General features: G+C 53.2%; 1 protein-coding gene and 1 long non-coding RNA gene across 7 annotated transcripts in view; one reads left to right on the forward strand and one right to left on the reverse strand.

Annotated features, from left to right (window-relative positions):
- Positions 1-24,112, forward strand: part of ZFHX2 (zinc finger homeobox 2) — a 30,523-nt gene continuing 6,411 nt past the window's right edge. Inside the window, exons 1-8 of one of the 4 annotated variants that reach the window (XM_081886658.1) lie at positions 1-78; positions 13,598-16,125; positions 17,063-17,562; positions 17,877-18,177; positions 19,771-19,836; positions 20,583-20,629; positions 21,769-21,969; positions 23,474-23,606. In XM_081886658.1, coding sequence (XP_081742784.1) covers positions 13,653-16,125; positions 17,063-17,562; positions 17,877-18,177; positions 19,771-19,836; positions 20,583-20,629; positions 21,769-21,969; positions 23,474-23,606 — 3,721 coding nt within the window. In that variant the 5' untranslated portion in view covers positions 1-78; positions 13,598-13,652. Of the gene's footprint in view, positions 79-12,319; positions 16,126-17,062; positions 17,563-17,876; positions 18,178-19,770; positions 19,837-20,582; positions 20,630-21,768; positions 21,970-23,473; positions 23,607-24,112 lie in introns of those variants that run through there. The other 3 variants (XM_081886660.1, XM_081886659.1, XM_081886661.1) reach the window with 3 other exon arrangements.
- LOC309355922 overlaps positions 9,546-24,112 on the reverse strand; it is a 37,444-nt gene continuing 22,877 nt past the window's right edge. For all 3 annotated transcript variants that reach the window (XR_014162626.1, XR_014162627.1, XR_014162628.1), the window contains 2 exons: positions 22,546-22,626; positions 9,546-10,784 (listed from right to left, as the gene is read on the reverse strand). This is a non-coding gene — a long non-coding RNA (uncharacterized lncRNA). The remainder of the gene's footprint in view (positions 10,785-22,545; positions 22,627-24,112) is intronic.

The raw sequence follows: 24,112 nt of genomic DNA on the forward strand, positions 1-24,112 counted from the left end.
CGCCCGCCACCCCACCCCACCCGGCGGCCGAGAGCGTCAGCGGCGCCTGCTGGTCCCCCTCTCTCTTCCCGCGGAGGTGTAAGTGGCATCGATTTCCTATCCCTCGCTCCGAGCCAGCGAGCGCGTAAGCGGGGAGAGAGGCGAGCCGAGAAGGCGGGAGGAGGATCGGGGAAGGGGAGAAAGAGGAGGAGGAGGAGGAGAAGAGGAGCAGCGGCGGCGGCGGCAGGAGAGGAAGAGGGAGGAGGAGGAAAGCAGCAAGCAGCGCGGCGCGCCGGAGCGCCAAAGGGGGCAGCAGCAGCGGCGGAGGCAGAGATGGAGAGGGGCTGCCGGGCTGGAGCGCGCAGGGCTGGCCGGCCGGAGGAAGGAGGGAAGGGAGGAAGGAAGGGCGCAGGGCCGGGCCGGGGAGCGCAGGGCGAGGCGGGCAGGAGGGAGGATGGATGGCGAGCAGGGGGGGACGGACGGCGGAACAATGTGCGGGCGGAAGGGAGAGCCGGGCGGGCGAAGCAGGAAGGGGAGCCGGGCTGGGGAGGAGAGTTGGGTCCCCGGGATGGAGGAATGACAAGCCGGGCAAAGCGGAGAGGCGAGGGGGGCCGGTTCTGAATGTGACAGCAGAATAGGCGGGGGAGAGGAGGAGGCTGGGCGCGCTCCCGCGTCCCCTTCTTGTTCGGAGTCTTAATCCTGCCTCCTCCCCAAGAAAGGATGGAGGAGAAGAGGAGGGCTCCCTCCCCAAAACTGAAGTTGTTTTTTTGGGGGGGCGCAGTGAAGAAGAAGTGGCATTTTGGAGTGGGGGTGGGAAGAAAGGGACGGTGTATTTTCTCCCCCCCCAAAAAAAAGCAGGGGTGTGTGTTGGGTCTCCCACCAGCGTCCCCAAATCGCCACCATCTCAGGGCGGGGGAGTTGTTAAGAGTCCTTTTTTGGGACCCCCCAGCACTTCTTTCCATTCATTCCCCCACCCACCTTCCTTTTCCTCCAGACCACCTTTCCCTCTCTCTCTCTCTCTCTCTTCCCTTCTTCCTTGCCACACTCTTTCTTCCCCTCCAGCCTATCCTCTCCCTCTCAGAGGAGGCGATTGCATCTCCCCTCCCTCCCTCCCCTGAGCCTTCCATTCATCACACATCCCTTTCTCCAATTATTGTCTTCCTCTCCCTCCTTCGCCAGCCTCCCTCCATCCCTCTCCCTTCTCCCACCCTCCTTTCTCTGCCATCGCCCGGCTCCTTCCACCTGTCCCATCCAGCGCCATAAAACACCCTTGGGTGCGCAGCGACCCCCACCGTCCCCCCCTCTCTCCCCCTTCTATGGCCTTCTGACCCCTCGCTTGGGATCCGTCCCTTCTCCCCGTGTCCCTGGCTCAGACCTCTGACAGGAGTGATGGAAGGACCCGCGAAGGCCGCCTGGCAGAGGTGTGCAAGCCGGGAGTGTATTTGGGCAGCTCATATTTTCCAGCCAGCGACAGATTGTCGACACGACGCTCCGTTAGCAACTCATTTAATTGATTTTACAATCTTTCTTCCTTCCCTGCCTCCCTCGCCTTCTGCCTTCGCTCGCTCTGTGGCGCTTAGTGCTACCTCGCTTGCCCGTATCTCTCTCTCTCTCTCCCACAACTGTCACTGAATTTGGTCTTTTATGGGATGGGCATTTGAAACTGGAACAGAAAGTTAAAAGCAGGGTTGGGCTGCCAATTGTTGGACCAGAACTCCTGGGTTCTCCAGAAGTGGGGGAGCCGGATTTACAAAGAGCAAGAATAGGCGATGTGCCCTTATTTCTCTAAAGGGTGGATTAAAATGTCTGGAAGGAACCAAAACATTTCCCTGCACCCGTCCGCCCCACCTACCAGTTCCAACATATATTTTGTGTGTTTCTGTTCTGTATATGTGCATTTTAGTTCAAGACTTAATGCTGCGCCCTCTGATCTGGTTCCCTCCCCCTCTCCATCCCATAAATATTGGGGGCACTCAGTGGCGAGCAAAATGCACTTTGCCCATGTTCAGAGGCACCCTGGTCTTTGCTTTCAGCAGTAGTGTTCCATATATGCTGGTCCTGGCGTTTGGTGGCATTAAGTTTGCAATCCTAGCCCCCACTTACCTGGGAATAAGCACCCTTCAATTCTGTAGGGCTTACTTCTTCGCAAGACATATGTCAGGGTTGTCCTCGTGGGTGTGTATCCTATGTTTCCATGGCTGTTTTGTCGGGCGCTTTTTAAAAAATGCACAATAGCGCTTTATGGTTTGTCAGTCCTGTTTGCCCTTATGACATCCCTGTGTGATGGGTCGCTGCTATTCCCATTTTGTAGACGGGGAGACTGAGGCTTGAGTGAGTGACTTGCTCAGAGTAACATGAGCTGAGAGACTGCTTCTTAGCTTCCCCAAGGTCCAGCTTCACCAGAAATTAATTTGCGGTGTGTCTTTGTGTTCCAGTGCGATTTTAAAACCAAGTCTCTTGATTTGAATGCTCCAGGCAAATTTTAAATTCTAGTTAAGTCTCGGGACGGGAGCAAGATGTGTAAATATATATATGTGTGTGTTTGTGTGTATTGGTTTTTGTTGAGATTATGAGGATCTTGCCGCTTTATTGACAAGTATTTTTCAGAGTTGAATTTTGTAAGTGACATTTGCACACGTTTGGAATCGGAAAAGGCTTTTGAAACGTTTGCCAAGTTTTCTAAACGGTGTGAAATTTCATTTCCGCTCTCGATTCAGGCCTCCCCACCACCACCTCGGGCTATGTTTTTTGAATGCTCCCTGATTTCTGAAAGTCATTCCAGGGATTTCAGCTGTGATACTGGCATGTTGGACAGATAGACAGGACTCAATGGGGTTGTGCTTTGGGAAAGAAATCTGTGCTGAGGTGTGTGTGTTTGTGTGTGTATAGGTGTGTATATTATATTAATACACACCAAGCCCCGTGGGGCAGGGGTCCTTGCATCTTCATGCCCTGTAGATCCCTCCTCCCACTTTCGAGTCGCAGGTTTTGTGTTTGAAACATGACTCCTTCAGGATCATCACCTGCCCACGCAGGCTTTTTCTGAGTTTAATTTCTTTCTTTCATTTGCAAGAGCACAGTTTGCATACGTTCCACAGTGCCATGCCAGGGCGAGGTTAGAGGTGACCACGACTGCTGGGGAACGGCAGGCGACGCACACCGCAAAATTAAAAAAAGATAAAACAAAATAAAGCCGTTCAACTCGCGCTGCCAAGCCCTTTCAAAGCCACAACCCGAGAAAAAAACCATTCCCTTCCTCCCAGCCCACAAAAAAATTGAAAACGCAGCCAAGAGACACTTCGGTCCGGCAAACTGTGTGAAGCAGCACCTAACATGCGAATCTCTCCCCCCCCTCAAGAAAACAGCGAACGGGTTGTGCAAAAAGCTGGCCTGTGTCAGAAACAGTTTGCTTCTAACGCTAGATGTGTCAGAGTTCCAAGTGTGTTGCTAGTTGTAATTGATAACGGACTTTTGTTTTGTGTTTACAATGGACTAGGGAAAAAACTTCTTACAACAAGCCTGCGAGGCGGGCCCCTCGCATTCCTGCTTTTCATTTGAGGAGCACATATTTTCTGGAGGTCTCTGGGCAGGGCTGAGGCCTGGATCCTGGCCTCTCTCTTCCCCCTCGGACCCTCTGCTGCCTTGGCTCCCCAAAGCTTCTCAAAGCCCCATCTCAGTTCCTAAAAGACTTGTGGGCTGGCTCAAGGTTGAGGGCAGAGTGTTGGTTCTCCACACCCTGATCTTCCCTGATCTCTCGCCCCGGAAGATTTCCCAGAGGGTTTGGCCTACATTTCGGCAAGCTAATAAACAAAACGAGGCACTCTGCATGTGGCCAGAGGCGCTCTCTCTCTCTTGTAAAAAATAAATGAATCATTACATGCTCCATTGAAGGATTTGTTCCGAGGCTGACTCGGATGAAGCCCCAGGAATGGTTAAAATCCCACACTAGTCAATAAATCAATCCCATGCAGACACCTCACAAACTACCAGCGAGGCCGACTCTGTCACACAGCGCATAATTAACTTACGGAAGCTCGTTGCTTGCGGTGCAGCGCATGGTCGCAGGCTCTGATTCCTTGAAAAGGGGATTAGACTAATTCGCAGAGGAGAGGGTGTGCGGTTTCTTCTTGCCGTCCCAGCTGAATTGAACCTCCATATATAGAGGCAGCCTACCTAGGAATTGGGATGCGGGTGGCGCTGTGGGTTAAACCACAGAGCCTAGGGCTCGCTGATCAGAAGGTCAGTGGTTCGAATCCCTGCAACGGGGTGAGCTCTTGTTGCTCGGTCCCTGCTCCTGCCAACCTAGCAGTTCAAAAGCACGTCAAAGTGCAAGTAGATAAATAGGTACAGCTCCGGCGGGAAGGTAAACGGCATTTCCGTGCGCTGTTCTGGTTCACCAGAAGCGGCTTAGTCCTGCTGGCCACATGACCCGGAAGCTGTGCACCGGCTCCCTCGGCCAATAAAGCGAGATGAGCGCCGCAACCCCAGAGTCGTCCATGACTGGACCTAATGGTCAGGGGTCCCTTTACCTTTACCTAGGGAGTACCAGAATCTGGGGTCAAACAACTCAAGAAGGTTGGTGCTGTCATGCCCGGGAATCCCCAGTTACCTGACCGCTCAGGTTAGATGGCCGTTTGGTTCCAGGGAATGACACCTTGAGCACCTGGACAGGGGCACACGGAAAGTAGAACCAAATAGCTGCGCCAGGTTTGCGCGCAGCCAGCATGGGCCTCATCCCACAAAATGGCAGCACTTCCGGCTAAATGGAAGGAACAGGCAGAGTGGTAGAGCCAGTTGCCCAGGCCGTTGCCTGCTGCGTGAAATCTGGAGCTGGAGAAAGTGGGGTCATGTCACTAGCCCTCAAGAGCCAACAGGATCGGATAGTTCAAAAGCACACAAGACACGTTATTCTTTGTAAAGATGCATTTGGCGCCTTTAGACACCTGTGTGGAGGATGTGGAATAGGTGACCAAAAGTAGGAGTTAATCAAGGACACATGGTGGGCATGCACCTAGATTTCAGTAATCTCTGCAAGCTCTCTCTCCCTCAGAGAATCCTGGGAACTTTGTTCAGGGTGCTGGGAATTGTAGTTCTGGGAGAGGAAAACTACAGTTCCCAGGATTCGTTGCAAGAAGCTGTGTGCTTTAAACCAGGCATAGGCAAACTTGGCCCTCCAGTTGTTTGGGGACTACAACTCCCATCATCCCCAGCTAACAGGAGCTGTGGTCAGGGATGATGGGAGTTGTAGTCCTAAAATATCTGGCCTGCTTTAAAGAAATGTTGGGTATGCCATGCCTCGGCTCATGTATGCAGTATTAGTGCACATGGCAGCCGCATCGGTGCACCATGTACATGCTCAGAGTTTGTCTTGTGAGATTGTTTCACCGTGGAAAAAACATTTGCAACTCCGCCCATGGTTGCGGTAGCATAGATGGGCTGTAGGTGGGAGAAGGAAGTGTAGTCCCCTGGGCGCAGAGACTTGAATTTCCATCGCCACAGTTTCCCTCACCCTCGGGATATGATTCTGGTAATGCACACTTTCCCCCTCAGCTGTACAATCTGTCAGGGCCACTCAATTCTTAGTAGGACATCTCAACTCAAACCACAAGCCTCAAGGTCCCAGATAGCTCTTCTCCAGTGCCCCGCTTAACACAACCTTGATTCCCCCAGCCCTGCGTTGAGGCAAACGTTCCGCCAAATTGTACCAAGACAGTCTTGCGGCTAGTTCAGCATGCATATAAGTTGTAGTGCAATGTGTGACTCTCTTTCAAAAATCGCAAGCCAAGTTGCTAGACCTTATTGATCCCAAACCCGGCTTTTTTAAAGATTGTATCGGAAGTTAGAAGGGGAGGCCTGCCTGAAATGGCTTTCTAGCGTGGGGTGTCCAGCGTCACCCTTGGGCCCTTTGCTTTGCTGGCAGGAATAAGCTATGCAAATAGGTTTGTGACTTACCGTATGTGGAGCTCAGTAGTGGAAGCCTGATATTTTGCCTACCCTGTACAGATCTAGCCTCGGGTACCTGCTATCACTGGGCTGTAGGTCAGGTGTTGATTTCCAGGCAGGTGCTCACGATGCGAGGAAGCGGTGTCCCTGCATGTCCCACAATCCTCTGGGATGCAGCAAAGCACTCTGGGAGATGGACTCTTGCTTCTGCAGGGATCCGGCCGTCCATGCTGGAAGCTGCGGGGAACGTGGACTCGCACTCGTGACGCTTGGCGCAAGAAGTCCCTTGACATCGTGCCGCCCTAGCGGTCTGCCTCGTCTTACCTGTGCGCTCGTTCTAACCTGTCCACACCTGCGCAGCCCCAGGGCAGGTCTCTGCAAATGTGATGGGGGGAAGCTCTCTCTGATTACACTGCTGTTTTAAAGGGGTTTCTGCATAATGCGGTTTTGAGGACGTGTTTTCGTGGGGGGGGGAGGAGCAGAAAGGGAAGTCTGCCCACACCTGGCCACTGCCCCGGGGGATGCTGGGATAGCTCAGTCCTCCCAAGGCAGACACGCAAAAGCTTGCAAGCGACTCTTTTATTCTGAGTGCTATTTATTCATTGCATGGTGCCACTGAGACACATGAGGGGTGCAAAATCTCTGGCCCCCGGGTCCCGAATGTGGCCCTCCAAACTTAAAAGAATGTGTTCCACCTACTTTTGCCCTGGCCCCGCCCACCGCTGGCATCCAGCCCCCAGGGAAGGAACTCCCCAGAAGGCGAAAAACAGTTTCCCAGCTCTGATGTTCACATTTGCAGGGGAACAGAAGTAGAGGGAAGGGATGGTCCCTGCCCGGGAGGAGCTTACAAAACATGAAGGTGTGCATTTTTAAAAACTTCTCCTCCAGGAAGTGCTTCAGGATAGGTAGAGCATGAAGCTAGACCAGGGCCCCCCCCCATGTCTCTCTTTCTCCCCTCTTTCTGCAGATGCTGGGATCCCACGCTGCATCCCCACTGCCATAATTTCCTTGTGATGTTGTGCAATTGTCTTTTAAGACCAGGATGCCCTTGGAGAGAGAGGAGACTTGCCTCATATTTTGCAACACTACGTGAATGTGCTCACAAGCGCATTTTCCCACCTCTCGCACTCGAACGAGATTTCACAAACATGTAAAAACTCGGCAAAAGCTCACAATTGAAATGCACCCACTTAAAAAACAACAACTCGGAACATTTTTCAAGGGGCAGGAGTTCAACTTTAATTTGAAAACTAACAAACCTACAACCTCCAAAAGCCAACCCCTAAACCTTTACATCTTTATTGATGAATTCTTGAGGCAGCCGTGCTCATCTTGATCGTATTTACACTTTTGACTTTTCTCTCTCTCTCCGCCCAACCGGATCCCTAATCAGAAAGAATCTCATTTGTGTTTTGGGATGGAAAGAAACCCACATTGTGAAACTTTTGAGACACACCATTTGGCCCCCAGGTCTAAGGCACATTTGTGCAGGTTGGGGTTTTGACGGGACAGCTAACCTAATTCTGTCATCCTGACTCTCAGATTAATTTATGCACCAGTCCTTGCTGTATATATTTGCATACACCAATTTAGAAGGGGTGTGTGTGTGTGTGTGTGCGCGCGTGTGTGCCTTTCAGCTGCCAAAAAAGAAAACACACACACAAAACAACCCAGGGTGCCTCTTGCTAAATATTGTATGCAAATCACATACAAATGAGGCCCTAAGTGCGTTGCAGGATTAAACAAAAGCAGGGAGAGGAGGCGCATTAGTCTGTATATTTGCACGACGCCCCTCACCCTTTTGCCCTTTAGAGGAAAGAGAGTTGGGGGGGGGGAGAATCAGGCCTCCCCCCCACTTTTTTTTTTACAAAAGCAGCTCCCCTCCAGACCACGCTGGAAATCTGTTGTCAAAACCAACCTTAACCTTCTCTTCACCCGCCCACCCTCCTTTTCTTCCTTCCCTCTCCTGGATGTTAACAGGACTCTCATCAACCAGTTTAGCAAATATTTGATGATGGGGAGCTGGAGAAGAGAAGAGGAAAGGGGGGGGCGCGAGGCAGATTTGATAAGAGGAAGGCGCTGAGGGGGGAAATTATTGTGTGTGGGGGGGTACGGTTTACAGATCGGGGCTTGAAGGGCATTAGCCCAAGCTTGGGTGGGTGGGTTGGGGGGGGAGAGGGAGGGAGAGGAGAGGGATCCGCCTGCGCCTCCCCTCCCCGCTGCGCAGGGTAATTTAAAGCGCTGCCTGTCACTGTGCTTCTCGTTTTATTGACTCTGGCTGCCTCCCCTGTCACCCCTAGACATTAATCTCCCCGTTAATCGCCCTGCGCGGAGCCCCTCCCCCCCTCTGCGCCTGCAGGACCCCCCCCTCGCCTCCTCTATGGGGAGAGAGAGAGGACCCCCCCCAACAACCTCTCCTCCGCCTCCTCTTCTTCTTCCCCCTTTCTTTTCTTCCGTGGCCTGCCTTTGCCTTCTCTTAATATATATCCAAAGAGGATGCAAACATCATCAGCCCCCCCCAAAATACCCCATTTCTCCTCCATGAATTTATCCCTCATTGGGTTTTCATCCCTCTTTCCCTCTCCATCTCTGCACTTTCTCTCTCTCTCTATCCCACCCCCCAAGCCAAATCCCATCCCCTCCCTCACCCTTTTCATCTCCTCCATTTCTCTCTCTCTCTCTCTCTCTCCTGCCTTCTTCTCTTCTCTCCCTCCCTCATCTGTCACGCTTTGTCCTTTGCATTCCCTCCACTTCATCATGCTGGGTTGATCCCCCCCTTATTTCTTCTCTCCCCCCCCCACAACATCCTTCCACTATCTGCCTCCCCCCCACCCCACTTTGGCCGTGGCCTCTGTTACCTGGATGTAAGACCCACTGACCCAAGGAAATACATTCCTCAGGATTGGGGCCTGCATTTCTCTATACTATATGTATTTTCTATATGTATTTTCCTTCTCCTTTCTGCCTCCTCCCATTCTCCCCCCCCCTTCACTCCCATTCTCTCTCTCCCTTTCTCATTCCTATTCCATTCTCTACATCACGCCTCCTGCAATCTCATATCTCATTTTTCTTCCTCCTTTTTTTCTTCCTTTCTTCCCGTTCTCTCTCTCTCTCTCTCTTTCATCCCTCCTTTTCTCTCTCTCTGTTCTCTCCCCCCCCCCACAATGCAATAACCAACCAACTCACCCCCCCTCCCCACCAAACGCCTTTGTGTCTCTGGTTCCCTCATAATAAATATGCAGCAGCCGCCTAATTATGTCTCCCGCCTCCTTTTCTCCTTAATGAGACAATTTGCATTGACTAACCACCCTCTGAAGGGGGAGGGGAAGAGAAAAGGCATGGGGGGGGAGAGAGAGAGAAGAGAGGAAGGGCGCAAGAAAGCACATTTTCTCTCTTTCTAACCCCCCCTCCCTCGCCACCAATTCTTCCTTCATTACAAGCAGAGGAATGAACAGAAAATATTAAAAAGTTAACAGGGTGTCTTTCCTCCAGGGACGCAAAGATAATAATGTTAAAGGGCTGAGGTGGGCGGACGACCGAGGGGGGAGGACAGACAGGAAGGAGAAAAGGAGAAGCTGCTTGTGTGGAAATCAGGGAGGTAGATAGATGTGGGCACAATGTGGGCCTCGGGTTCAGGTAGGGCAAAACATGGCTCTGGCCCAAAACCTTGCCAAGCTGTTGCCAGCCAGAGTGGACAATATGGAGCTTGATGGACTAGGAGTGTTCCCACGAGAAGGGATTTTGGGGGTGTGCGTGTGTTGGGTTTTTCGGCTGGTATCTTTGCCACCCCATCTCCGTCTCTACTCCCCGTCGAAACCGGTTTGAAGCCTGTTTGGTTGCCATGGCTCCCACTACTGATACGGAGGGTGATATTTGTGGCGGGCGGGGGCGAAGGAATATCTCCTCTCCTTTCCCTCCCCTCAATTATCTTCAACTCCCAGCATCATGGGGGGGGGGTCATGCCAGCCCACACTTAATTTGGCAGGGGCTGCCGACCTGTGAAAAGTCAAACGAGAGGGGGGGGTTAGGGATTTTCAAGAGGGAATACCCCAAGTTTCATTTCCCTGAGGGGCAAATGCCCCCCCTCCCCACAAATTTACAGCGATCGACAATTATTTATAAAAGCATTCATATACCAGCCTCTCAGCAAAATTCAGGGGGGTATATAGCAAACATGAAAAAATTTAAAAGCAACAACAACCAAAACACCATGGCAAATGTTGGGATCGTCCAGTAGTCTAGTTCTGGGATAGAGCATCACTGGCCCTTCAGAGGTTGAGCCAGAACTCAAATCATCCCTAACCATTGGTCATGCTGGCCGGGGCGTGCTAAAGATGGGTGTGCAACATAACTCAGAGGCGCGCATGTTCCCCCACCTCTGATCTTGCTTCGCTTGGATTCACTGGGGGGGGGGAGCTGAGAAACTCTTGCGTGGAAACTCTCCTGCCTTGTCATGGTTGGGTTAGTGGTGTGTCAGAACGTTAGCTTAGGAGGGGATTTGGAGCTGGATAAATGGATGAGTCATGTGGTTTTTTTGGGCAAAGGGTTGGCAGGACAGGTATGTCAAGTTCGCAGGTTGGCATGGTTGAGGTTCACGGCAAAGAGAAACGGCTTTCACACAGAAAGCACCGCCGATCTGTGGAACGCCATGCTGCAGGATATCGCGGTTGCCGCTGCCGTTCTCTGCCTCCGCCAAAGGAATGGCAAATCTGTGAAGGACGGGTCAGCTGTTGACGCCTGCTAGGCCTAACTCCTGGAAGGGCCATGTCATGTGGGCCCTCGTCCCTCTGAGCTGCAGAATCACAGTTTGGAAAGGTGGCGGACATTTGAGCTAGTACAACCTTCCTGGGAAGGGATATTTGCTGAAATAACAGTACAAATCAGAGCGTACTGTGTAATCTGCGTTTCGGTTTATTAACAATTTTTAAGGAAGACCAGCTTGCTTTATTCTATAAGGTGGGGAGTGGGTGGGTGGAGAGAAAGAGATAAGTGGATTGACAAGTAGACAAATGGGTGATATCTAGCCTTGATGTGTTGTGACTGAAGGAAATGGAAACAAAAAATGAGGAGTTTTATAGGGCCTTTTTGGTGGTGGCTCTCTCCCAAGACCCTGCATTCAGAAAACTATTTGTTTGTTCGTTTCGGCTTTTGGCTGAAGAAGTTTTTATGCCTCTGGTTTTGACTGCTGCCTGGAATATATTAGAATGTCACGTCAAATTGCTTTTTGGGGGAGAAATTGAAATGAGGATAATGAGGATATTGGCGATGTGTGATGGAGGAAGGTGCTTAAAATGTGCAGCAAACGCACTTTTTCTTAAGTGAGTAGACCTGCGGATGGACTTGGGGCGAGGGTGGAGTTCGAGTGCTGCGGTTTGCCCTTCCTAAGAGGCTGTGGGCCCACACCTGCGCGTGCCGCCGTCTGGCCTGGGGAGATCTGTAGATAGGTGTGAGTACGCGTGCCCTTAATTTCAAACTTAAAGCTTTTCTTGAAAGCCCGCCCTCTCTAATCCTGGATGTCTGGGGAATTAGCTTTGGCTTCTCAGCAGTGAGGAACCTGGCATTTTGCAGATGCTCAGATGCAGTGCTCTGCATACAGTGTTAGAAACTGAGATATGGAAGCTAGGAGCTAAATGGCACCTTAAAAAACGAGGTTATGGGCGCAACAATGGAATGTCTAGGCGTGCTTTTTTATAACAAGAATACAACGCTGAAAATGAATGAACTGCAACTATTATGTGCGTTTTTCACATCATCTTCTCCTTCTCCTGCCTACCCCCCAATATTCTTCCGGGTGGCCATGCTATGGCGGACGGACAGCGAAACTCACCCCCCTAATATTCTTAAGAGGGTCTCTTCTCCAGTCTTCAAAGATTGGCTGGAAGTGGGGTGGCAGAAAAAGGCCCTCCGTTCCGTCCAGTCTGCAGTTTTAATCTGAAATCTTAAGCGCTGCGCTGCACCCAGAGCTCAGAAGCTAATGAGATTCCCCGTCGCAAAATGCGCCTAGGACAACGGGAGTTTCAAGCGATGTCTACGTAAGGGCTGAACTGAGTGCCAGGAAGGTGGGGGGGATGAGGTGGCTGTCCGAATGTGGGAGGAAATGGAAACTTCAAGTGGGGCTGGGCAGTTGCCAGGAGAACCTATTCCTGCCTCTAACGGGTTGAGCAGAGAATGTGGGGATGGCTGCATTTGCCTAGCGCTTGCATGTTGCAGAATGGAAGGATTCCTGTTTCTCCTTGCCTCCTCCCCCACTTTTATCAGCTGCTGGCATGCTAAGCTATTAATTTGCATTGCAAATCCTTCCCCAGCCCAGATCCAGAAGAAGAGCCATTTGCTTTCCCCCCCCCTTTCCAGTAGCCGGGCTGTTTGCCCAGAGTCCTCCTCGTGTCCTCCACCCTGCTATAACCAGCTCTCCTCTCCCCGTATTGGGAGCTGATTTAAGACGAGAACGGGCATGGCTAGACAACATGCAGCTTGAATAAGTTCCCATTGGACATTTCTGGCCTTTCTCGAAGCTGGGATCTTTTGCACATAAAAGCATGCACTGGGCTAGGAGTATAAGAACTACCTTATATCTCAATAAGCCTATCCCTGGCCTGCAACGGCTCTCGACGAAAGGAGTATTTATTGTCCTCTGCTGGTCCTTCCAAACTTGAGGGGCCCTGAAATTGAACCTGGACCTTCTGCAAGCATAGCATGCGCTCCATTGCCGAGCTAAGGTCCCCTCCAGTAGAGTTTGATTGGCAGCGACCCCAAGACATCCCATGATATTACAGTCATCAGCGAGAGAGCAGCATGTGTGAACGCTCCTCCAGAGTATAATTTGGGGGCAAGAGTGGTGGAAGCTCCTTCAGGTGTTTGCACAATCACTTTGCCCATCCAGAAGCAGGATAGGATGAGGAAGAGGTTAGTGGCGGGTGCAAGCAAGGCCTGTCTAGGAAAGGGATGCAGCTCCGTGGTAGAGTATCTGGATGGCATGGAGAAAGATCCACGTAGGGCTAGGAGAGAACCCTGCCTGAAATCCCAGAGAGCAACTGCCGGCCAGTGCAGACAACACAGAGCTAAACAGATCACCGGTCTGACTCTGTATAGTCGTACCTTGGATCTCAAACGCCTTGGCTCCTGAATAAATCGGCTCCCAAACAATTGAAACCCGGAAGTGAATGTTCCGGTTTTCAAACGTGCTTTTGGAAGCCAAACATCCGACAGGGCTTCCACAGATTCCGAATTGGCGGCAGGACCTTCCTGCAGCCAATCCAAAGCCACGCTTCGGTTTCCAATCGTTTTGGAAGTCGAACGGACTTCTGGAATGGATTCTGTTCAACTTCTAAGGTACGACTGTATAAGGAAACTTCGTATGTTCCTACTCAATTATGCTAAAGTCACTTTAGATGAAGCAGCCTTCCACACCATATATTTAAAGCAGTATCATTTTGCTTTAGGCAGCCATGGCTTCCCCCAAAGAATTCTGGGAGTTGTAGTCCATTAAGGGCACAGATAGTTGTTTGGAGACTCCAATTCCCCTCCCAGAGCTACAATTCTCAGAGCAGTTCAAGTGTCAAATTGTGGCCTCCAGTTGCTTTGCACAGCAAAAGTTGAGGAAGGTCTGACACAGGGAGAATTCAGAACGAGAAACAAGATTTCACACCTGGCTGCCTTTTTTCTGTTTCCCCTTCAGGGTCTCGGCTCCCGTGCTGAGATGACCCCTCCGCACCCCTCGCGCCCGCACCGCCATGGACGCCCCCTCTAACTCTGCCTCCTCCTCCTCCTCCTCCTGCTCCGCTGCTGCCCCCCCGGCCAACGGGCAGGATGACAGGGCCGCGCCTCGGCCCGCTCAGGACTCTCCTGCCTCTCCAGCCACCAAAGAACCCCCCCTCTCGGACCCTTCCTCCTCTTCCTCCTCTGATGCCCCCTCTCCCAACGGCACCATGAGGCCCTGCTCCGGTTCCCAAGTGGCGCTGGGCTCCGCGAAGCTCCCGGCCGCCATCTTGCCCGGGCCTTTCCTCCAAGCTGACTGCGGCCTCATGACGCCAAACCCACCGCCTTCCCCGCAAGCGGCGCCACCCGGAGAAGATGGGAAGAAGCAGGAAGTAGAAGGCGGAGGAGAGGGGGAAGAGGACGGCGGGCGCAAGGCCCCGCTCTTCTTCTCCGCCGAGGGCTCGGCCTATCTCCTCAGTGGCGGCCACGTTCTCTTACCAAAGGGCTCCCTAAGCACCACATCTCCCCAGGTGTCCGTCCTCCACGTCCAGCGCGGTGGAGGCCCAAACCAAGGCTTTACGTCTACTGACCAAATGTCCCAGAATACCTCAGCGCCAGGCGAGTGGACCCCTCACGGCGCCTTCTACAGTTTCCGACTGGCCAGGGCCCCCCCTCGAACCATGTCTGCCAAAAACGCTCCCACCAAACCCAAAGATGCCCCTGCCGCCGCCCTGGCGGAGGACGAGGAGAACCTCAAAGGGGAAGCCGACCTTGGCCGAGAAGGGGAGCTGCCGTCCCCACCCATCTGGCTTTGCCTGATCTGCCGCCTCTCCTTCTGCCGGGGGCGCCCCTTGGCGGCTCACGCCCGCGTAGCCCACGGGGCGCAGCTGAGCCCCGACGAATGCCAGGCCCTGTCTGGAGGGGCTTCTGCCGTGTTCCAAGGCACTGCGCTTGGCTTCCTCGAACCAAAAAAGCCCGCCACCAAGGGAGACCTCAATGTCCGAATGTGTAGCAGATGGGTGAATGTAACGGAGGAGGAGGAGGAGGAAGAGAAGAAGAAAAAGAAGAAGAAGGGGAGCCCAGGAAAACCATGCGAGCCACCAGATGCCAAAGAGTCAAGGGTCGGCGGCGAGCCCTGGGCAAAGGGAGGCGCGGAGGAGAAACCAGAAGAGGAAAAGGAGGAGGAAGAGGAGGAGGCAGCAGCAGTGGCGGCCGAAAATCAGAAAGAGGAAGGGAGGCTTCTCCCAGACCAAAGCTCACACGGCCAAAGCCCACCCACGGGTGCCAGCACCCCGCTCTCAGAGACGCTGCTGAAGAAGGCCAACAGCAACAATGCTGCAGCTGACGTAGGGTTGCCCAAGGAAGACGCCAACGTAGAGTTGGCCAACGAAGCCGTTGGGTTGGCCAACGAAGCCTCCAGTGCAGAACTGGCCAGAGACACCGCTCGCGCCGAGTCAGCCGGCGGGACGAACAGCTCCGGGTTGGGCACCAAAGTGAACAGCGACAGCCCAGCCAACGCCAACCCGGACGCCGGTCGGGTTGGGTTGACCCATGACGCTGGGGCAGCCGACGTGACGCATGGAACCGTCAGTGTTGGGATGGCCAGCGAGATGGTGAGCGCCACGTTTGAGGTCAACAACGGGCTGAGCGGCAGCAGCAGCAGCAGCAGCCACAACGGAGGGCACTCGCTTTCCTTTGGGGAAGACTTCACCGCCATGGCCTACTCGGGGTTGACTTTGTCCGGCCACATGTCCTTGCTCCACTCGCGCAACTCCTGCAAGACCCTCAAATGCCCCAAGTGCAACTGGCATTACAAGTACCAGCAGACCTTAGACGTCCACATGAAGGAGAAGCACCCCGAGAACAACAGCCACTGCGCTTACTGCAGCACCGGCGGGCCGCACCCTCGCCTGGCCCGGGGCGAGAGCTACAACTGCGGCTACAAGCCCTACCGCTGCGAGGCCTGCAACTACTCCACCACCACTAAGGGTAACCTCAGCATCCACATGCAGTCCGACAAACACCTGGCCAACCTGCAGGGCTACCAGGCCACGGGGGGAGGCGGCGGGGCCCCCTCGGTGGCGGCCCCGGTGGCGCCGACCCCGTCGTCGCCCGAGGAGAAGGAGTCGAAAGGCAAATCCTCCTGGCAGTGCAAAGTGTGCAGCTACGAAACCAACATCTCCCGCAACTTGCGCATCCACATGACCTCTGAGAAGCACATGCAGAACATGCTCCTGCTCCACCAGGGGCTGCCCCTGGCACTGCCCGGGCTCCTGGGGCAGGCCCAAGCCGCGCCAGGGGGCAAGGGGCAGCCGGAGCTCTTCCAGTTCTATGGCACCCAGGCCCTGGGCCACTCGCACCATGCACACCCCCACCACGCTCACGCCGCCGCGGGCAGCTCAGCCCTGCGGGGGGACAAGCCCATGGAGCAAAGCCAGATCTTGCTCAACGGAGGCTTCCCACATCTCAACGCTGCTGCTGGCAGGAAGATGGCTGTCTTGGGCTCAGGTAAGCGATGGTCGCCTCCCCTCCCCAATCATGGCCACGTGGGATCTAAAGGCTGGGTGGGAACCTCAATTGATAATGAATAGGCCTCTTGTGTCCTTCGTTCTCTCCCTTCCCTTATAGACCACATTCCCACAATACATTTAAAGCCCTGTGAACAGTCATGGCTTCCCACAAGGAATCCTGGGAGCTGTAGTTTGTTAAGGGTTCTGAGAGACCCCTTATTTCTTCCCCAGAGCTATACCTCCAAGGGCTGTGACTGTTTGAAGGGGTATCAAAGAGCTTTAAATGTGCTGTGTGAACGTGGCCACAGTCTCTACTCTTGTTTTGTTTTTTGGTCTTTGCAGTTTTCCTTTCCGCTCCTTTCTGTTTTGCTCCTCTCACTCGCTATCTCCCCAGCTTCGGTGTATTGCCATTATGTAGTTTGTGTTTTTCATATTGCATTTTCGTGTTGCGAACTGCCTTGAGATCTACGGATGGTGGGAGGCATGCAAATTTAATCAATAATAATAATAATAATTAATAATAAGGGACGCAGGTGGCACTGTAGGTTAAACCACAGAGCCTAGGGCTTGCCGATCAGAAGGTTGGCAGTTCAAATCCCTGCCACGGGGTGAGCTCCTGTTGCTCAGTCCCTGCTCCTGCCATCCTAGCACTTCGAAAGCACGTCAAAGTGCAAGTAGATAAATAGGTACCACTCCGGCGGGAAGGTAAACGGTGTTTCCGTGCGCTGCTCTGGTTCGCCAGGAGCGGCTCAGTCCTGCTGGCCACATGACCCGGAAGCTGTACGCCGGCTCCCTCGGCCAATAAAGCAAGATGAGTGCCGCAACCCCAGAGTCGGTCACAACTGGACCTAGTGGTCAGGGGTCCCTTTACCTAATAACAACAACAACAACAACAATAATAATATTTTGAAGTGTGTCTCCCTCTCCGTCCATAGGCAGTCATTCTGCCGCCCTTCTCCCCACAGCTCCTGCATCGCTCTCTCCAGAGCCCGCCCCACCTTCCCCGCTGCCGCCCCACTCTGCGCCAGACCTAGGGGCTCCCCAGAGGCTGTTTGGGTGCCTGGTGTGCCAAGCCTTCAACACGGACAGCCTGGAAGCGCTCCTGAGGCATGCGTCGGCCCCCCGCTCGCTGCCCGAGGCCGAGTGGAAGGAGGTGTCGGGCGACTTGCACCGCTGCCGGCTCTGCGCCTACGGCACCCAGCTAAAGGCCAACTTCCAGCTGCACCTCAAGACCGACAAGCACGCCCTCAAGTACCAGCTGGCAGCCCACCTGCGCGAAGGGGGCAGCCTCGGGGCCCACATGGGGGCGGAGCTTCCGCTCGGCCCGCCCCTCCACCTGCACTGCAATCTCTGCGAGTACGAAACCAACAGCAAGGAGAAGTTGAGGCTGCACGTGGCGGGAGCCGGCCACCAGGAGGCGCTGCAAGGCTACAAGGTGCCGGGGTCTGAGGGGAGTGGGCGGGGCTTGTGGATGACACAGGGAGCGGCCTTCCTCCAACTCCTGCCAAAAGGGGGTGGAGCTAAGCTGTCCTTTTCAGGGCGTTCCTAACAGGGAGTGGGTGGAGCCAAGCAGAAGGGGTGGAGCCACAGGAATGGGAGGGGCTTTAGAGGAATGGAGGCATGCCATAAGAGGGAAAGGGTAGGTGTGAGAAGGGGCAGGTGGGAGCCACTTCTCAGAGGGAGCCACCTGGAGCGTTGAATGGATCCCATGTCCTTGCTATCTGCAATTCTTTCCTTCTCTCCCACTAGTTCCTTCTGGAAATGGAGGCCACATCGGCAGCGCCACCGGGCCCCGAACCTGCCCCATTCCGCTGCCTCCTTTGCAGCACGGACGTGCCGAACCGCCTGGCCATGATCCAACACCTCCGCTCTCCCCAACACCGCGACTCCCATGGCCAGTGGCGCCTGCAGCTCCTCCAGAACGGAGAAAGCACCCCGGGCCTCGAGAGATACATCTGCTTTGCTCCCGCCAACCCCGCTGGTAACGGCCCTGCAGGTTGGCCATGGCGGGCACCCTGTGCCGCCGGAGAGGGTGGCAAACCCGCAGAAGGTGCCAGGCTGCAGATTTGCACTGAATGAAGGGCATGAATGGTGGGGGAACAGCAGCAATAGTAGTAGGGGCTGAATTCTGAGGAGAAGAAACAGCAATTCTTGCAAATGTTCAAAGTGGCAAGGCTGTGGGAGGTTGTTGGTTTTTTGGGGGGGCGGGGGGAGAACTGAAGGTCGGAAACCGAATACTCTTTCATTCCTCCATTGTCTGCCCGCCTTCCACCCCCCCTTCTCTCTTTCACACCCCCTTTGCTTCGCCACGTCTTCCCCTTTTGCTCTGCGTTTAATGCATGCCTGTGTCCGCAGATATTCAAGCGAGAAGCTGCTGAACGCTCCATCCTCCTCTTCTTCCACCGCCGCCAACCTCCCTCTCCTTCTCTCCCTCCCCCTCCCCCCCCAGCTTCATAATGGATTATGACAGATACTGGGGTGGTTGCCTAGCAACCCGCAGGAAGAATGAAGGAGAGGAGAAATGAGAAAGAGAGATGTAGGGACCGCAGCCGGGCGGGGGGGGGGGGGAGAGGAAAAGAGGGAAAAGGGGAAGAGAGAAAGAAATAGGGAGGAAGGATAGAGATCGCCTTTGCTCCCTTCCTCTCCTTCTCCTAGCTAGTAGCTGCCCTCATCCACCTCCCGTCAGGTGCCCAGGGCGGGCACCCCCCCCCCCACGTGATGCGACTTGGCCTTGTTCCCAGCTTCAGATTTATCTTTCAAAACATTGTTGACCCTGCAAATGTTCCGCCTTCCCCTAACGCACACCTGAGAGTGTGCAGAAGTGTCAACAAGGATCAGCTGCATAAAATGCATTTAAAATGTGGGAAGGGGGGCTGTGTTGGTGGTGGGGAGGGCTAGTGAGGGGGTCCAGTCCTGAGGGCAGACTCCAAGCCGAAAGATGGGAATGGGTGGCTTTGGCTGGATGGGTAAAGCAGTCCTGGATAAGGGGATCACTTATTTATTTTTTTGAGCAGGGACCTTAGTGGAAGCGAGAGCATAGGATGCGGGTGTCTGGGGTGGGTGGCTGCTTATGTGGGGAAGGCATATAGGGAGATTTGAGGCAGTTAGGACAAGGCAATAGGGAAGGTGTGCACCGGGAAAGGGGGGGTGGGTTTGCCGGATGAGAACACCCTGCGTTGTGAGAAATGGAGGTCTTAACATCTTGGCGGGTGTATTGAATAGTGTTAATTGAGTTGCCAATGGCAGTGAGGTTGCTACTGCCGGGCGGGAAGGCAAGTCCGTTCGATATTAACGATCCCACTTGGGTTGAGAGTTTAATTAGTCTCTGACGAGGATAAAGTCCTGGATCGTGCGTCATGCCGGCTCTCGCAGCGTCGGCGGCGGAATTCCCTCCTCTCTCGTCTCCCTCTCCCCCCCAACCCACCCCCAGGTTTCCCACCTTCCAAACTCCCAGGTGAAAGAGGAGGAGCAGGAATATCGGCCAGGCTATCTGGGCGGTGGAGGGCTCTGGAAGTTGGGCCACAGCTCCCATCATCCCAGACCGTTGGCTGGGAGCTGGTGGAGTCCAGCAGCGTCTAGAAAGCCCACCCCCCCATTTCCCTTCTCACCCCACACCCACTTATGGTTCTCTCCCCATCTCTAGGGAAAGAAACAGTACCAGAGAACTTGCCCCCCGAAAAGGAAACGCAGAGTAAAGCCCAGGTGGCTGGTGAGTGACTCCTCCCCTCTTGTACAAAGCCACGCCCACTGGCGAGGTTGCTCCGCCTTGAAGCCACGCCTACATTGCTGGCCACGCCCCTAAGCCCTCCCTCGTGGCGGCAGCCCGTGCGAAAGGCTCCTCCCATTCAGGGGTGCCAAACACCCCAAATGTTTGTGCCCCTCTTGATTCCCCCAGTGGCACATCCCTTAAGGAGGCAGTATTCTGTTGAAGAAAAGACCCTGCAACGCCTTCCCTCGGTTTTGAGTGTTGTCTTCAGTGCAGAGTCCCATTTTGCCACCGCGACTGCTGCAAAAGGAATAATACCAGGGGTATTTGTGGGCGAGTCCTAGCAAGTCTCGCTCCTCGCTTCCGTGAGGCTGGCTGTTTTTATTATCCTTATTAAATTTATTACCTGCCCTTCTCCAGCTGGTCCCAGGGCGGGTTATGGCGATTTAAAAAAAAAAATCAGCATTTCAAATATCTTGTGCTTGCAGGAATAGGGATGGTTGCATTGATGGGGGGGCGGCAGCCGCCAAGACATCATTTTCAGGGTGCCTGATCCAATGCCCCCCCATTCAGCTGTCCCCGCTGCAGTGGGTGGGGGGGTCCTTGTCTGGTACCACCCCCAAGAGCGCCTCTCTCACCCCACCCCTCCATCAGGCCTCAAAGCCCCTTGGAGCCTTTAACCGCCATTTTGAAAGTGTCTGCAGGAAAACACCATAATGTTTCCCCTGCCCTTTCTTTCCTTCTTGCAGGTTCTGACGAGACTGAAACGAAAGCTGGAGGTGTGGGAGACACTACAGTGAGTGGTGCTTATTGGGGGGCTTTGCGGGTGGGGGGCAGAGGTGGGGGAATCACACAGTGTCTCTGAAGCCCCTCTCTCCTCCATTTTCACCCTCTCTCTACACGATTCAACGGCGGCAGCCTCAAACAACCCAATGAAACTTCACTTGGCAGATTAGATTTTTTTTGCTTGCTTGTTCCTGGTGGGGGTCCAAATGGTTGAATTAAAAACAGAAATTAAGCATCTCTGCCTAGTGGGGGGGGGGGGGAATGAGATCCACCCTGATGAAACAAATTGGGCATGACCAGCTGTGAAATACACAGTGTTAACCGTACCACTGTATCTTCAAAGCCTGTTTCTTGAATGGGATTGTCTACTTATACTGGTCCCATCCTAATAACATTGCACTGCCATGCATCCCACTTCTCTGTCTGTTCTGACGCCACCCTTGCCCAGCCCAGAAAGGCCCCCTCAAGATGAAAACGTTGGCAAGGCTGTGTAGACGGGATCAGATGAGTCCTTGCAACAAGCCTTTCGATGTTAACTAACGTTGGGTTTATTCTGCCCGTTTTACAGCTGCCCCCCACTGAGCACACGAGCAGGGACCTGGCGGTCCAGGGAACAGAACCTCTCATTTTCGCTCCGCTCAACCCTTGACCCGCCTTGTGCTTTCTGCAGATACCAATCAGCCCTTAGGTGAAATCCTGACACAGACGCTTTCATGTCTCTCTTTGATCCTTCAGCCTAAGGCCTTTAAGCCACACACATTCCCCAGTCTGCCGCTTGGGGCACTAGCTTGTTTGCGTGTAAGAAAAGGCAGTATTTTGGGGTGTGGGGAGGGGAGAGAGTTTATTTATTTTCTTCCGAATATGGCCCAGAACCAAGATGAGCAGGTGGGAGCAAGCATGTGTCAGCTCCATCTTTTTAATGATTACTAATCGCCCTTTGTGATTTCCCTATTAAAAACTTTTTGTTTTCTTTCGTTCTGCCTATATTGACACGCCTCCTCCCTCAAATCTTCAATGAGATATATATGCAAATCCCCCTTTCCCCCCAGGTGCCAGGAAGAGACAGCCTCCTGCTTCCTGGAGCTAACGTTTTTTTCTTTTCTCGGACCTCCATCTCTCCCCCCCCTTCACCTTCTTCCTGCCAAACAGGTGTTCTGCTGCCCCTACTGCAATTACACCGACCAATCAGCCGAAGCCGTCCGGGCTCACACCGTCTCCCAGCATGCCGTGCAGCCCAAATTCCGATGCCCACTCTGCCAGGAGCAGCTGGTCGGGCGCACCAACCTCCACTTCCACCTCAGCCACATTCACAACGTGGTGCCCGAGTGCGTGGAAAAGCTGCTTCTGGTGGTGAGTTGCTGGCTCAGTGGGTATCTCTCCCTGCCCCTCTTAATGTTGGAATCATATTAAGGGTGGAGGGGATACAACCACAGAAACTGCTTTTTCACATGCCACTAACCCTTTGCAGGTAATTCAACAGGTGAAGCTTTTCCTTCTCTGGGAAGCTTGACCTGTTGGGTCTGCGCCTGTCATGCTGCTGTCAAAGAGGTGGGGACTGTGCTTGACAATAGCGGCTGGGGAAGATGTGGGGACCCAGTGGTGAGGACAACAGGGGGTTATTGGGTTCTTGTTTTTATTTCGATTACAGTGGTACCTTGGTTCTCAAACTTAATCCGTTCCGGAAGCCTGTTCCAAAATCAAAGCATTCCAAACCAAGGCGCACTTTCTCAAAGAAAGTAATGCAAAACGGATTAATCCGTTCCAGACTTTTAAAAACAACCCCTGAAACAGCCATTTAACATGAATTTTACTATCTAACGAGACCACTGAGCCATAAAATGAAAGCAATAATCAATGTACTGTACTATAAAATAAATAAGACAGTGTTGTAGATGATAAAAATTAAAATTATTATTTTTTCCTTACCTCCACTGATGATAGTCATTGTTTGGATGGGAGGCTTTTATCCATTTCCGCAGGCACACAATCAATCCATCAGTAGCTGAACTGTCACAAAAACAAATTAACCGAAAAAGCCTAAGAAACAAAAAACACAAAATAAATAGCAAAAACAAAAGCGCCAAACTTAATCCATTCTGGAAGTACGTTTGACTTCCGAAACGTTCAAAAACCAAGGCGCGGCTTCTGATTAGTGCAGGCGCCCAGGCAACAACAGCCGACAGCCACATTGGACGTTTGGCTTCCGAAAAACGTTTGAAAAGCGGAACACTTCCGGGTTTCGGCGTTTGAGTACCAATGCGTTTGAGAATCAAGGTGCCACTGTATGTATCTTGAGGTTTTATATTTTGATTTTGTCCTGTGAGCCAACCTGAGACCTCCAGGTATAGGGTGGTACAGTGGTACCTCGGGTTACATACGCTTCAGGTTACAGACTCCGCTAACCCAGAAATAGTACCTCGGGTTAAGAACTTTGCCTCAGGATGAGAACAGAAATCGTGCTCTGGCGGCAGCGGGAGGCCCCATTAGCTAAAGTGGTGCTTCAGGTTAAGAACAGTTTCAGGTTAAGAAAGGAACTCCAGAACAAATTAAGTACTTAACCTGAGGTACCACTGTATATAAATTCTGATCATCATCCAGAGAGCCAAGTGGGGGCGTCATTAGGAGGGAGGTGTTTGTGGCCCCACCAGCTGGTGAGCTTTAGCCTGTTTCCACCATTCGTAAAATGGCCGCAGCAGCATTTTTAAAATACTTTATAAATTGGGGGGTGGGGAACCTGTGGCCCCCAGTTCTGCATCCATGCTCCAAATGATCACTAATAACTGGCTCCCCTCTTCCCCATCCCCCCTCCGGCTCATATAATTCTGCCTTTTCTTCTTCTTGACCTTCTCTCCAGGCCACTACTGTGGAAATGACCTTTGCCACCAAAGTTATCCCCGGCCTCAACCTCCCTCCTGACCCACTTAAGCCAGGCGGGACGCCCAGCTCAGAGCAGGGGGCTGGGAACGAACCTGAAAGCCCTCTTGCTGGTAAGTCGTGTGTGGGCTGCAAAGAGAGGAGCTTTCACCTTTCACCTGCTAAGGGTAGCATCAAGATGCCAGGGATATCATGGCAACCGGGACGCCTGCTTGACCTTAACTTCCCCTCCCTGGCAACCCTTGCCAAAAAAACAAAAAATTAAGCAAGAAGAAGCAGCTACTGGCAGGACTAATCAAGGGCTTTGTCGTGCCTATTCTCAAGCTTCTCTGTCTGGAGGGCATGAGGACTAGAAACCTGCTTCCTGGGAAACCCATAAGGCTTCTTAGGATGCCACAAGCGATTGTATTGGTTTGAGAAGCAGTACAAACACAATCCAATGGTGCACTGACAGAAGCAAAACATATGAAGCAGTGGCGTAGCGTGGGTTGTCAGCACCCGGGGCAAGGCAAGTAATTTGCGGCCCCTAACCTGTGGATTTGCGCCCCCTAACCCTAATCCCCAGATGTTGCGCGCGGTGCGGCCGGCCCCCCCCCTGCACCCCCCACGGTACGCCACT

Source organism: Podarcis melisellensis, assembly GCF_964234715.1.
Source record: "Podarcis melisellensis genome assembly, chromosome: 13".
In the NCBI taxonomy this organism is placed as follows: Eukaryota; Metazoa; Chordata; class Lepidosauria; order Squamata; family Lacertidae; genus Podarcis; species Podarcis melisellensis.